Raw genomic sequence first — 15,051 nt, forward strand, 5'->3', positions numbered from 1 at the left:
AAGTGCCCCGAAGACCAGGAGCACGGAAGGACCCCCCCTGCCGCCGAATTGCCGCCAACCGGGAGCGCGGAAGGACTCCTGCCTAGGGCGCCAAAAACCCTGGCGCCGCTCCTGACTAGGGATCAATAGGAATTTGAACAATTGCATCAGACCCATCAAGGAGAGAAAGTTTGTGTTGAAGAACTTAAAGAAACTTCCAAAAGCAATAAAACAACATGACAAAACCTTAAGAAAAACTGGAAAAAAAAATTTCATTTAAGCTTCACAGGCACCAGTCTTAAAGTGCTCAGGATTTAGCCAACTGGGATGAGATTAAATTAACAGTAGTTTAAATTCTCTCCCCTTATATCCTGGGCACCATTCCTGAACTCTTCCAAAAATAGTACCTGATATCCTAGAAATAAGTTATGATTCTACCAGAATCTCCCACCCATAAGCAGCATACACAGAGACTTCTACATTGAGCTGGCCATGGCAAGACGGCATGAAAGGATGTTCATGTTGTGGTCCTGTGAAACTACAAAGATGAGGTACTTCCCTTTTCTGCTCATAAAGGGGCAACTCTTGCTCACCTTTCTGAGGTGTATAGGTCCACTGCCACCAAGAGAATGACGAGTATCAAAGCCGATGCAGATTCAATGCTAGAGTCAGAACTAAGGTGTTTACGGTGTCTGATTATGATGAACCACTGCCCTCCAAGAGGTTCCTGCCTAGGTCATGGATGATTTAGACCTCACACAGCACCAATGTTTGCATTTATACAGTTTAGCTCCCTCAGTGCAATGCTAAGGCTGCAGAGTTAAGGTCCCAGAAAGTCAGGAAGTGCAACAGCATTTTTGTTGTGTCACACGTATGTAGCATACTCTACTCTTTTTCTTCCTGCGTGTGTACAGTTCTGACTTATTACTGTTTGAATATTTTATAGCAAACACTGTATGCAAACCTGTTCAATATAGCCAAGTTAATTTCACAAGGAAATGATGTTAATGTTGCTAACTTTGATTTTAAATGCACAACCTAAATCTTGCATTAAATATCTTTAATTATTTCACCCGCCAACTGAAATGGAAAGCACAACCATGTGAATTTAGACAACCCTTAAATTTAAAAACAGTTTTCTAAACCTCTCTCTTAAAATACGATTTTCCATTACTCTTCACAGTAGTATTCAAACAGCAATAGATACCTCAGACAGTTGGACAGGGCTTGGGGGGAAATACTGCATATTCTTGATATACTGAACTGCGCTAAGGTCAAAGAGTGGTTTCCAACTGAACCTGCATTTAGATACCATTATAAAAGGGAGGGAAAATTATTTTATGCACAGATAGGTAAACCTAATCAAGAAACAGCACTGAGATCTCTTGAATCACAATAGCTAAAATTTCTCAGTATGTACAAAACCTGTTGCAGAGAAAATGTAATTTTTCTGTAATTTAAGTATAACACGCTCCCAGTGCAACTCAGTTTATAAATAGCTGCCATGTTCATGACACAAAAATACAGTAATACTACAGTAAATTTTAATTTGTAACCAAAAATTGTTTCAGCTGTTTACATTTAAAAAAAGATGGCAAAATTACTGGACCTGGTTATAGAAAAATTCAAATACCATGTTATGAACTTCTGTCCATGATGGGACAAGGTTAAAAAAGAGTCAGTGTCTTCCCAAGATCCTAGCACAAAGAACAATGCAAAGAACTTTCCACAATATGAAAAAAAGTCATCTGTTCCACTATGACAGCTGGAGCCCTTGAACGTTCTGTCTCAGATTCAGCAGTTCTTTTTCTTGCCTTGTTTTTTCCAACTTGAAGGCTAATTTGTTGGCTTTCTTCTCCATTCTCCGTTCCTGCAAACATGAATGACTTACCCATTAAAAACCAATTTTTGAGATTTGCAGAGTATATAATTCACTCCCAACACCTTCACAATCCAAAGGAGATATTTGAATAACTTTCAGAGACATGCTAAATAAGGTCTGATTTATACATTAAAAAAAACAACAAAAAACCCCACACCACTTCGGTTGACTTAGCAACATCGCTCATGAGTATGAAAAAACTCTCTCGGGTATGAATAAGACAACCTATACTTCAGTGCTGTCACCGCTATGTTGATGGAAGTAAGCATCTACAGTGCTGCAACAGTACCGTTGTAGCACTTGTAGTGTAGGGTGCCCCACATATCTTACTCCTGGGGGCATTCTGTGCCAAAAATTTAAAAAAATTCTCCAAATTTTATGTCAAAAGAACACTACATAATCATGCCAGTTTCAATTATTTTGGTAATTTATTTCAAAATACTTGTCACCAAGTATGTTTGTAACAATTCAGACACACACAAACTCTCCCCCAGGAGTAGAGTTAAGAAACCTCTATGACAACCCAATTCCTGTTTCTCTGCCCCTTCACCCCAATACACCCAACCCCCCTCCTCCCCAGAGCCAACTGTGGGGCACCCCATCCCTGGCCCAGATACCTACACCTCCTTCCCCCCAGAGCCCAGTTACAGAGTCCCCCCTTCCCCACACACCCTTCTCCGCCCGCCCCTCCAAGCCCAGGGTTCCAGAGGGAGAAACAGCCTGATGCTCAGTCCCAGGCTTGCAGTTTCCGGCATGCTGCCCTCTCCTTCCCTCAAGGCATGCTGGGACTTGTAGTTTCCTGGAACCCTTTAGCTCCCTCTCCCTCCCCACAGCAGTGTCTTCTGTGTGCTCTGCTGAATCCAGTGGCCCCTGGTGGCGGCTATCAGCACTGCAGCCCATTTCTGTGGGGGAATGGAAATTCTGCATGCACATTAATTTCTGCAAAATTTTGCATTGCGCAGTGGCGCAGAATTACCTCAGGATTAATATCTAAGTTTTAGAGATATGCTGCTTCACATTCTCTTTTCTCAGGTTGAAGCATGTTAGACCTTTATATAACAAAAGACTCCAGTTTCAGCTACGGAAATCAGCCCTTGAAGGCCAGTGAATTTTTCCCAATAATTCCCAGAAACAAAATAAATTGGTTTAAAAGAAAAAATGGTTTAAAAAAACAGAATAATGAGGAACAGAGCAACACATTTTCCAGAAGGGTTGTCTTAAAATATTAAAGACTAGGTTTTACCTTTCGTTCTTCCTTTATAGCTTGTTTTCTAGCTTTTCGATCCTCTCTGCTCTCATTTTTTAAACGTGGCTGTGTGGATACTCTTGGCAGATCACTTTGATCAATCATCTGCATGCGTTCGATCTGCTTAGCCGTAAGACCTCTCTGAGGCAAGATATCCAGTGGGATTCCACTCTTGTGAGAAATTTTGATTGGTTTGGACTAAAATACAGACAGACAGACAGACAATGTGTCAGTGAAGTAGTTGTCTTTAACTCTCCATCCTCTGTGTGCTTTTCTTCCAAGGTTTATGGATCACCCCCTTGCTTATCACCAATAGTACAGAACCACCAATAATGCTACAAGTTTTCCAATAGTGAACACGCAAGCCAAATTCTGCCCTCAGATAGATGCACATGAATTCCAATCAAACTCAAGAACTACCATACATATCTGTGGCAGAAGTCGGCCTTAAAAGTTGTATTTAACATTACTGTCCCTTCCTTCTTTTATTTAAGTTTTACTTAAAGGTAACTAATAAGGAAAAAAATTAAGGTTGTATCTCTCTTTTTTATGAGGAGGTCTCAAAAAGAAGGTGGTTTGCTTTATTTTTTGAACTTCAGAAATATCAAGATGTATTTTAAATTTCGCTGTGGTACTCCTTGGAGGACAAAAGAACTGTGGTAAAAGTTCTCAGTCCTCAAAAGGACAGCAAAGATCCACCTCCAAAAGAACTGATTTCTCGCAAGTATGCGCAGGTTGTACTCTTGATATTAGTGATATAATCTTACTAATTCTCCAGGAAAAACAAGTTACGCAAATTTTGAATTTTCAATGTAAAAGTTATTCTTCCTCTCTCACCCCCTTTCCCACCTTAAAAAAAAACAAAAAACCACCACAACCACCACCTGCTAAATGTTTTATAAATCATGAAGCAGCAAAAACAGAACACAACATTCCTACCTCCACACCCCATTTGCAGGTCAACTCAAAGACAAATACAGCCAACAGGAAAGTAACTGTCTTTGTCTTGACTCTACAAGTCATGCTGCTGCTTAGGCTTCTGTAAACTTCATACAATATAGAAAATAAACCTAATGATTTTACCTTTGCTGGCTCCTCAATAAGTTTTGGATGATTATATAAGTTTGAGTACGTACCTAGGGCAAAACGGAAAGACGAAGCTAATGGAAGGTTGTACACTGAAAAATACAACCCCAATTTGCATATCAATTTTTAAAACAAAAGTTATACATTAAATTAGAAAGACTTGTAGCAATTAGTTATGTTTTAGTGCACTTAATACACTCCTGGCCAAAATTCTTTTATGAGAATGTATGCTGTTATGTGCCAGTCAAAAGCACAGAGAAATGCAGAAGCTATTTTAACTAGAAACCTTGCTATCAGTAACAAGACAATCTACCATCTGCTTTACTATCCCTGGAAAAAATAAGAGTCTCACATACTTACTCAAAATGGATTCACAATCCCATTTCTCTTTGGGTTCCTCAATAACTAAAGTTATGATTTCTTCTTCTTCTTCTTCCTCACCCTTCTCATTAAGGGGAGAATCTAAATCCTTTCTTGGTTCAAGAGCATCGGGTTTCACAGAGCTTTTAGAGAAGATAAGAAGAGGATGGGAGTCAGGGAAAGGAAAAAAAAAATAAGAATTTCACTGTAACTTCCTAACAGAAAAAAAGAATGAAGGGCTGACCCTTTCCCTCCACCTCTTTTATTTAAATCTGACTACATAACGCCCCACCCCCCAAAAGACAGGAAAAACATTCTTATGTTAAAAAAAAACAAAACCAAACCACTTAGTAATGTGACATGGGAATTTCTTTTCCTTTCCCCTATCTTCTCTCTCCATAAGTCTCCAAAAAAACCAGACTATTTAAATATCCGCACTGTCAGAGGTAGATTGCTAAGAAAGCTGCCTCTACTTTCAAGAATATTTGGCGCACCTGAATGCAGGAAGGAGGAAACACCAGTGAACTGAATGGCTGGCTGACTGTCGTCCCCCCTCAACATCTGAATGCAAAGGATTGGGTCATAAGTGTTCAACTAGGTATACATGATCAATTAGATATACAATCATGATAGATAAATCATTCCACTATGTACATAACAGGTTCTGCTGTTGGTTCTGTACACAACAGCAGATGGAGGAGATGTAACTGACCCTGCAGCAGAGTCAGTTGTAACAGCAACAACAGAAAGATGCATGGTAGGGGAAAACCTCAGTCCAAATGAGTAACTTCCTTGCAAGTCAGAAGGACTAAGAAGGCCTCTGAACATTAGCAGTAGTTCAGTGGGATACAATTATGTCTCCTTTTCAACACGACTGAAAGCACCAAAAAACCTACTCCATGTCACTTTGGTGCATCATCACTCAATTAAACTGAAATCCACTGTTAAATAAAAATATGAATACTTTACAAAAACACTAAACAAATTACATCCTACAAACAAAAACATGGTCTCCATCAAGGAGAATTAAAACTCAGATTTTATCTTAATAAGTGAGATATGTCACTAAGATGAGAAACGTGTAATTAGAGTTAGTTCTGATTCACACAAGTAGCTCTAAAAGTGATTCTACACACTCCTTAGCTTTCTCCTTGTAGTAGTCATTCAGGACTTCTTGCAACCGAGAGCTGTTGGTGTGAATAAAGCCTTCTAATTCCACATTATCCAATGCTCCAATCTCATCGTCATCAAACTGTTCAAAGAACTAAAAAGGAAAACACACAAAGCTAAATGAATGATGAATATTTGTGTCTAGATTGCATGTGTTGAGAGAAATGCAATGTTGTTCAACAGCTTATCTGGATATAAAAAATTTTCCACACTATTTGTAACAAAAAGTTCTGCAGGACAGAGACTGTCGGTTCTGTGTTCTTACAGTGCCTAGCACAATGAGGTCCTGCTCCAGTACTATGTCTCCTCAGCATTACGATAACTATAATGATAAATTTCTTTCTATTCACTCCCATTTCTTTCTCCCCTCACAGAAGTCTTTGAAACAAGTCTACAAAACAAATACAGTAGTAGTAGCAGTAGTCAAGGGTAGGCCTGCAGCAGGCTCTCCTTTACCTCCGACTGACATAAGCATACCAATAGTAAATTAATTATCTTTCAATGTTATATAGTCAAATTACTCATTTCTCTTTGGGACATTGTTTGGGATAATTAAATAAATTAATTAGACTGCCACTGCCTAGTAGAAAAGTTACACTTCATGCATCCACCACACTTTTCATACAATTAGATCAAAGCACTTTAAAATCATCATCCCTTATAAATTCACCTCATAGGACTAAAATACCACTCCCCCATTACAGATGGAAATATGTGATTTGACAAATGATATATCCTTTACTGCTTGAGATTCCACATCTCCCCATAGCAATGGAAATGATTACAATTGTTGGAGGCAGGAAAAGAGGAAATCCATAGTTAGGATTACATCCCTGCAGCCTTTTAACGTGAATGAGACAATACAACCATGCACTGGATGAGAACCATTTAAAACCCACACTCAAACTCATATCTTATAATGCAAAGTATCTTCAGAGAAGAACAGACATTGCCATCACTGTGAAATTAAATGAGTGAGAGCTTGCACAGGCATAAGGGTCTATGCGCATGGATCATCTCAGCAGTGGTTTTCAAACTGGGATATGCGAGAAAAAAAAATCCTATAAGGATAGACAACACATTTTATTTTAGCAAGAATTGGCAATCAATGTTTAATCTTCTTAAAATTAAAACCGCATCTGCATTGGTGTACATTTCCTTTTTGTATGTGACTAAGAGTCTGAAGTTTTCAAACTGTAGTGGGTGCCTTGTAGGAATATTGGACTAGGGGGCTGTTTTCAAACATTTTGTAACCCCTGCCTTGAGTTAAAATTTTTGGCAGTCTCCCCACACCCCAACAGGCTTGGTGGCCCACTGACGTGAGTCAGAGAGCAGAGCTGGTGCTCCCTCCCCGAGCCCCGCCATGCAGGGATGGCCCAAGATACCTGACTTAGCCACTTGCCCCCCCGAACATTCCTCTGCATCCCCCTGGATGTCCCCCTCCCCCCCGTTTGAAAACCTCTAGAAGCTGTTGCTAAATGGAAGGCAGAAATCTGGTGGTGGGTCATGTGACCCTGCATGGACCGCCCGCCCCCTCATCACCTCCACCTATCTCAGATGGGGATATACAGTAGACTACCTTATTTGGAAAGGGGTATGCAGCCTAAAAAGTTTGAAAACCACTGGCTTACAGGATTTAGGGTGTGGGAGAGCAGGATGGGCAAAAAGCACAGAAAAATAGCTTTAAAATATCCTCTCTCTCAAACTTCAGGCTTCTTAGCATTTTTATCAGTGAGCTGCCTCACCTTCTCAAATCTCTCATCTAGCAGGGTCAACTGTTCATTCCTTCTCATTACGGACGAAGTCATGGAGTATGCTGTGAAACGGCTCTTGGTCTCCTCTTGCATGAAAAGAAACTCTTTCATCTCTTCACTAACTCCCTCATCATCTGATAAAGGACCCTCTGAATCATAATCTTCATTACTACCGTTGTCCTTTCCACCATCATCATCCATATCCTCCCACTCATCTTCATCCTCAGTATCAGAGCCCCTGAGTATAATATAGATATAGATCAGCCACTTAAGAAATGGGTATAAAACAACACTGGGTAGACTGTGACAGGTTATCACCTCATAAACATAGCCAAATTAAATTTAAAAATGATTCTTCTCATGCTGATACAAGTAGTCGAAATGTTTAGTAGTAAATGTGCTGCCAAAGTTAAACTCAGGGTGTACCAATAAATATTTGATTAAGGTGGATAGCCAGAAATGCTTTCACGCTTGGTCGTTCCCTGGTTATTCCAAATGCAGCATATCTGGTTAGTTATACATCAGGAAACGGGAACAGAAAAGAAAGAGAAAGCAAAGGAATACTAGAATATGGAATATTAATACGAGTAAAACTATGCATGTGCTTATGAAAGAAGTGGTACCAGTAGCTAATGCTAGAAATACTATGAAGTGAGGTATCATGGGTAACAATGAGATTGCATTAGGTTTGGAAACAGTTTAGACCTCATAATCCTGTTTATTAAGTAAATTCCATATATTTGTGAATTTAGTGCTGTTTCAAACAGATAAACAAAAAACAAAAAAAGAACTAGGGACAATACTGCATTATTTGTTATGACATTAAAGAGTTCTACAAAGCTCCATATACCGACAATCCTCTCTTTTCCAGTCCCCTTTCCATGGCTCATTGGCCTTTAAGACAAAGTCATCTTCGAGAAGATTATCTGGATTATTGAAGTCAAAGTCATCATCAAGAGCTGCGACAATATCAGGGTCAAAATCCAAACGGGGTCCTACAATGGAAAAGAATGCTTTAAAACTGGTATCGCATCCGCAAGCCACTTTCCTGAAATAAAGGTTCCCAACTATAAATACTAATTTGTACTAAGTGGAGCTATTCGCTAAGCTCAGATAACCCCCTTTTTGGGAAGGAGGGAAAGAATTTTAAAGAATTCATTAGAAGCACATGGCAAAGTCGCGGAGTTGAATCGGACAGTGTACAATATTTCAGTTAAAAACTATAATTCTGCTCATTAGAAGTCAGACAGATATGCGGTCCAATAGTCTGAACACATCATAATATGTGACTTATCTCATCAATTATACATGAGTTATTCTGATTTGGATGACTGCTTCTCCTATGCTTAGAGTACATATATTTCCATTGCAGACCTATATATAAAAAAACCTTTCTAAATTACATACATAGGCCACAAAACTAATCCTCTACTTCAGTTTGTTGCACACTTGTCATTAAAACTCCCCTGTCTGGACAGAAGGAACTGTGGATTTTAAAACCCAGAGAACGTGCGATAGATGCTATACCAGAATGGCCACATAGGTATATTATGCAAGCACGCTGTACATCTTTGTAACACACTGAACACTTAAATCATGCTACAGTGTAAGACCACAACACTGGGATGCTGAATGGAATTTACTTTTCTTCCAAGGAAGACAAACTGAGAATGAAGCCTCAGATCTATACTGGGATGCATGTAGATGAACTTTTGCATCAGTGGGACTCTACCGGGGCACAACGATATACTTTAACATATCCCAATAAAGGAATGGGGCATTAAAAGACTGACAAAATTCCTTAAAAAAACAAAAACAAAAAAACCCAACCACCCTCTGAAGGATCTTCCCCTCTCTTCTTCCTTTCCCAACTAGGATTTCCTGCACAATACAACAAACCCAAGGATTAGAACCAGTTACTATATAATGCCAAAAGCACCGATTCAATTACTGAGAAAAATAAATTGAGTCACTTTTTGGTTCTCTTCAATTATGGAGACATTCTTCTCTCTGCTATTGAGCAATACCTGAAGCAAAATAATCAAATATGCAAGGTTCATATTAATCAAAAGATGAACCACTTTAATGTTAAACAAAAATATAATTTCACCTAAGTCACCAAGAGGACCATTAGCTTCACAAAAGAAGAACAGGTAAAGAGTTGTATGGTACCTGAAACAGGAGCAGCTTTATTTAAGAGTCCCACATCCTCTTCAAACTCTGAGGCAAACACTGAGGAAGGCAAGTTAATAGCAGGAGCCTTTAAACAAAAAATAGCTATTTATTTAAGATGGTATGATCACTCTTGCATCTCTAAGACTTTTTGAGTACTCTGACAGACAAATCTTTGAAAATTACTACTTACTTACCTGGAGAAAACAGGATTTTAACTGATGTCTTAAGTTTTAGTGGACTTGAGAAAAACTCTGTGTAGCAAAAAAGCTTGTCTTTTTCACCAACAGAAGTTGTTCCCATAAAAGTTACCACCTCCCTCACCTTGTTTCTTTATTGGACTAAGTAATGGAAGTTAGCCAATGAAGAATTTTTGCCCTTAGTATGCATACTCCCCGAATACAGAGATTGTTTGAAAGCTTTCAACATGTGACTGAGGAAATGGTTGTGCAGGAAATAACCAGAAGCAACTTTCTATTTCCTTAATAGCATAAGCATTCCTAAAGACCATTTTAAGATTTCCCTTCTACAGCCCTTTCTATTTGCACGACTTAAAAAAAACTTAAAAACAGTGCTTCCGAAGTAATTAATTTTATGGAACTTTTTATAATGTGGTCAAAACATACTTTGTTTTTAAAACTGTCATGTGTGCCAGTTTTTGTCAAAATTGAAAAAACCACTTCCCCAGGCCTTTAAAATAAGCTACTGTTGATTCAGTTTGTACACTGTTCTTGCACACTACACTGCTTGTCAGGGTTACCTAATAGCTTTCCAAACCACTAACATATAGTGTTTGGCACACTACTGAATGTCAAGACTTCACTGTACTCAACACTGGAAGCATTCACCTGTATTTTCCCCAGATTTTGTTTCATTACTTTCTTACCAATATTTGATATAGTTTCTAGTTTATTACTACTTATTTAAGATTTCCTCATAATCCATTACCACAGTATCTGAGTGTTTTATAATAATTATAAAACAAATGCAAAAGTACTGTAAGCAACTTACATGGTTTGTTTCCCCCCCCCCCCCCCCACACAACTATTATGGGATCCCGTCCCTTTTGGGTCATACAAGAACCCTCACGGTCATGATGAAAATCATTTAAGGGCTTTGCAGCTTCTAAATAACAAATGGATCATTAATTGCCATTATAATACTTTTGCCTATGATCAAATAGGAAATCTGGTATGCCAAAGTGCCCTGGAAAAATAGAATCCTTCATAAGTAGCTTATAACCACATGAACGCTTTTTGAACAAGGTTATTAGATTTTGAACATGTGGCTGGATTTACAGGATGTTAAACTCAGCAAGATACAACACAAAAATGGTCAACAGTGCAGCAAATACCATACTTACTGGAATCTGTTGACTTTCTTCCTCTCTCACTATACTCCTGCTCGGTTGACCAGACACATCAGATGGGACTAGCTCTGAGGGACCAGAGGTTTCTTTTAGATGCTGCAAGTAGTCGTAGTCATCATCAAAGAACACTCCATATTTCCTCTGCTCTTCTCTCCTCTGTTCCTCATCTCCCTTGAGATTGAAACAAGATTAGGATTAATAAATTAGGTCAGATTCAAATTCATTAGCAATAATGTGGATCTCAAATAGATAACCTGGGAATCCTCATCTTGAAAAAACAAGGACACCTTGCAGGAAAAAACAAAAAACCCCAAACAGATGAAAAACAGAACTGAAACAGCCTTAGTCTAAAGGGTTCAGGAGGAAATCTTTTTTTTTTTTTAAAACACATAAGAGAAGATGAGTTTTGTGGCATAACTAAGCTTTTGTTTTAAAAACAAACAATCCAACACACACTAAACAAGGTGTTCAGCCCATGTATGCCCATGAGCAAAAACATTTACTTACAAAACTTTTGCAAATCTCTGTGTGTACAGAAGCTATACAAATATTCAGTGCATGGAGATTTGTTATGACTGTTCACTACATAGAGGCAGCAGGGATTAATTTTGAGGCTGAGAGCCTTGAACTCCTAAGTTCCAAGGTTTATCAATGGTACGTTGTCCTTGGACCTCCCTGGTGGGTTCTGCCCTCCCCTTGCATCCACCATAACCACCTCTGGCTAGGTAAAATTCTCTCACTAGGAAGCGTTTAATAAAATGCTGATGTTTTGTCTGTATAAGAGTGTAAAAAATTATAAAGATTCGAGTGCGTTCTCAAAAAACCAAACACCCAGCCTCTTACATTGTGGTAGATTTCAGTCCAATCTTCTGATTAAAACCCATTCCTAAGCCATCCTCCTTTTTCTCAAGTTATGACTCTAAATCTTATCATTTTACTCTCCTGCAATATTAATTTTTAATCCAAGCTTCCATGGTTGAAGTGAGCATTTACCTTCTGTGAAGGCAACAGAACTCTCTGAGGTGCAGTCTCATCAGCTGCCAAAGGGTCCCTCTGACTTCTGTGTACCAGGTGAAATGTTACAGCTTTCTTTTTCTCTATAAAGGGTTTCTTCCTTCTGTGAGGCTGCAAAAGCAAAGTTAGGTTCTGGTTATAAAAAGATATATATTAAAAACTTTTCTAAGGAACCCCTTTCCTCCCCAAAACATACACACACGTTCTTTGCTATAAAATTTCAAAAAATGTTACATACTCTTGAACAGCTGGGCTTAAAAAGAAAACCAAAATTAGGTGTGTTCTTGCACTATCTAAAAGTCAGTTGCAGATATATATTTGTGTTCTGTAGAATTATACATTAAACATGAATTTCAGACTGATTACAGCACATGATTTTCAGCTGTGCTTTCAGGTGTTCTTAAGTAACTGCACTCTGAACATCAGGGCACATCTGACAAAGTTCAAGCTGGGAAATGGACAGGCAAATATAACTTCCTATATATAATTTAGACAATGGTCCATAAATATATATTTCTAGCCCAGTTATTCATAATGAAATTGTCAACTGAACCACTACCACATAAAATAAACCATCTCAGCATCCTGAATTCCTCAGCAATCTGAAGCACTATCCTGTTGGAAATATATTCTACAACTCTCTATATAACTGTGTGAAAAAAAAAAACAACAAAACATTTTCCAATCAGTTCTATTACTGAGAACTCTGACAAGTTAAAAAAATTATACAAGAACATTTTCATTGTGTAAGTTACAGTATAAGCCTAACCTTCCTCTCCTTGCTTTATAATTTTAAAATGTAAAACAGATAACGTAACATGTTATGTAGCATTTGGGATACATTGGTGTAAGAAGGTATCAGCTGCCAGGGTATGCTTTTAATATTGTTTGCATTTTGGAATCTTATGTCTGGCATTATCACAAAATGAGATGCAAGACTGTACGTAAGCAGACATATATACCACTACTGCTAACTGTGAATTTCCAGGAGCATGGTGGTACAAATGCAATGTTTAAAATCCAGGTCTCCATTACTGCAGCCCAGTAGCTTGTAGATTAAATTATTCAGTGTGCCTCTGAAGCCCATTCTGTGGAGAGGGCAGAATTCCATTTATAATGATGGTTTGCATAGGGCCAGGAAATAATTTCAGACCTATATGCCATCCTTATATACATTCCTTTGCACAGAGATGGAGGGTAGATAATTGCTTGCATGTAATAAACATACCTTTTAGTTAATATCTGTTCTGTATTTTATCACACTGGAAAGTTATGCCTCCTTTTAGGGCTACCGCTATTTCTACCCTTGGTTTCTCTTCATCACTAATCTTTCCTCTTTTTTGGGGTCTCTTCCAACCTTCTCCCTGTGACTTATCACTGTTGCCAACTCTCCTGACTTTAGCACAAAGCTTGAGATATTGGTGTTTTTTCTTAAAGACAGGCACTCTCCCACAGCCAAAGGATTAACTGAGAACCTCAGCTGTCATTAGAAAATCCTGTGAATTTCTAGTCCTCATAGATGTAGAAAAACACCTGAAGTTCTGAGGCAAATATAAGCCAGGTGCTCCAAAACAAAAATGTATTTAAGAGATCCCCAAACCATTTTTTTTTAAAGTTTGATGATTTTTTGGCCTACTTGAGGATTTCTGAATACTTGGGGTAGTTATATTTGACTGTACAGATACCCCTTCTCCCACCCTGTGTCTGTCTTGGCTACTTGAACTGTGAGCTCTTCAGGGCAAGGCAGATATGCCACTGTGTTTGTACAGCATCTAGCACAATGCAGGCCCAGTGCTGATAAATCTTATATAAGGACATAAGAACAGCCGTACTAGGTCAGACCAATGGTCCATCTAGCCCAATATCCTCTCTACCTACAGTGGCGAATACCAGGTGCCCCAAAGGGAGTGAACCTGACAGGTAATGGTCAAGGACAAACAAAGGCTAGGGACACCACTCCCTACCCTATCCTGGCTAATAGCCATCAATGGACTTAACCTCCCAGAATTTATCCAGTTATCTTTTAAACGCTGTTATAGTCCTAGCTTTCACAACCTCTTCAGTCTTAGGCAAGACCTAACAAATGACAGCTAATCACAGACACCAGCCTTCCTCAGCAGCTCCTTCTAATTCCCAGCAGAGGCCAACCCCCACCCTAGCATTAGGGCATTAAGTGGCCACGGGCATCATTAGGCTCCAGAGTTAACGCCGCTGAGACGAGGGGCGGGGCCCTCCGCCCTCCCTGCGGACTCGGCAGCCGTGACGTGCGGTCCCATGGGGAAAGGGTTTTTTGACCGCGCCCGGGGGCAAAACGCGGACGGACCGTTGGGGGTTGGTGAGCGAGTGACAACAGCGCGCGCCCCCTCCCATGAGGAAGGTTTCAAGCTCTTTCCCCTCCCTCCTCCGCGGCCGTTACTCACCATGGCTCGGAAGCGGGTGCAGCGGCTCGCGCTCGGCACAGTCCTGGGGGGGCCACGCTACGGGAGACCCCGAGTCTGGCTCACTCCCACGCGAGTCAGCCCGGCTCGCAACTGTGCTTTACGGCAGCTCAGGAACCGCCGCCATCTTGGGATAAACCAGCTCAGGTCCACTGGCGGGGGGCAGGGGCGGATTGGCAACTCCAAACCAACGTAGTGGCAGTAAATGAGCCTCCTGCCGCAGAGTCAAGAACTGGCAGGGGCGACGGAAGCCCTCTCGCGGAAGGCAGCGTTAAAGAGGCACAGGCGCTAACACGGCCCCCAACGTTGTGTGAATGGTTTTGCCCACCGGGGTGCGGCAGTGGCGGAGAGAGTGGAAGGATTGGAGGAGCCCAGAGGACAGCAGGCATGCGCACTAAGGGAGCTGCATGCGGGAATGGGGGGCGGGGCAGATGCCTCAGGGAGGTGCGAGCTGCTGCCCCCCGTCAGCGTTTCTCAGGCACACGCAGCTGCCGATGAACGTTTCTTGGCGTGGGATTTCCCCCTGCAGCGCATGCGCAGAGTGGGCGTCAGAGCGGCGTGATGGACCTGGCCGACGCCGT

The 15,051-nt window shown here is 40.3% G+C and overlaps 1 protein-coding gene across 1 annotated transcript; it reads right to left on the reverse strand.

The window, feature by feature from the left end:
- Positions 1 to 37: 37 nt before the first annotated feature.
- LTV1 (LTV1 ribosome biogenesis factor) lies at positions 38 to 14,802 on the reverse strand. The gene is made up of 11 exons (XM_050949736.1): positions 14,453 to 14,802; positions 12,012 to 12,143; positions 11,013 to 11,189; positions 9,650 to 9,737; positions 8,328 to 8,472; positions 7,469 to 7,715; positions 5,690 to 5,817; positions 4,554 to 4,696; positions 4,191 to 4,243; positions 3,105 to 3,305; positions 38 to 1,849 (listed from the first exon to the last, which is right to left on the reverse strand). The coding sequence occupies exons 1-11, from the start codon at positions 14,453 to 14,455 to the stop codon at positions 1,736 to 1,738; spliced, it is 1,431 nt and encodes a 476-aa protein (XP_050805693.1). The 5' UTR covers positions 14,456 to 14,802; the 3' UTR covers positions 38 to 1,735.
- Between the last annotated feature and the right edge of the window lie 249 nt (positions 14,803 to 15,051).

The sequence above is a fragment of the Gopherus flavomarginatus genome, chromosome 4 (assembly GCF_025201925.1).
Source record: "Gopherus flavomarginatus isolate rGopFla2 chromosome 4, rGopFla2.mat.asm, whole genome shotgun sequence".
NCBI lineage: Eukaryota > Metazoa > Chordata > Testudines > Testudinidae > Gopherus > Gopherus flavomarginatus.

What these genes read in the sequence shown, in the direction of transcription:
- LTV1 (XM_050949736.1), bottom strand. An exon ending in TTATTGAGGAGCCAGCAAAG is followed by an intron (nt 3,306 to 4,190) that starts GTAAAATCATTA and finishes TCTGTATTTTAG; the next exon opens with TCCAAACCAATCAAAATTTC. An exon ending in CTATAAAGGAAGAACGAAAG is followed by an intron (nt 1,850 to 3,104) that starts GTAAAACCTAGT and finishes TCATGTTTGCAG; the next exon opens with GAACGGAGAATGGAGAAGAA.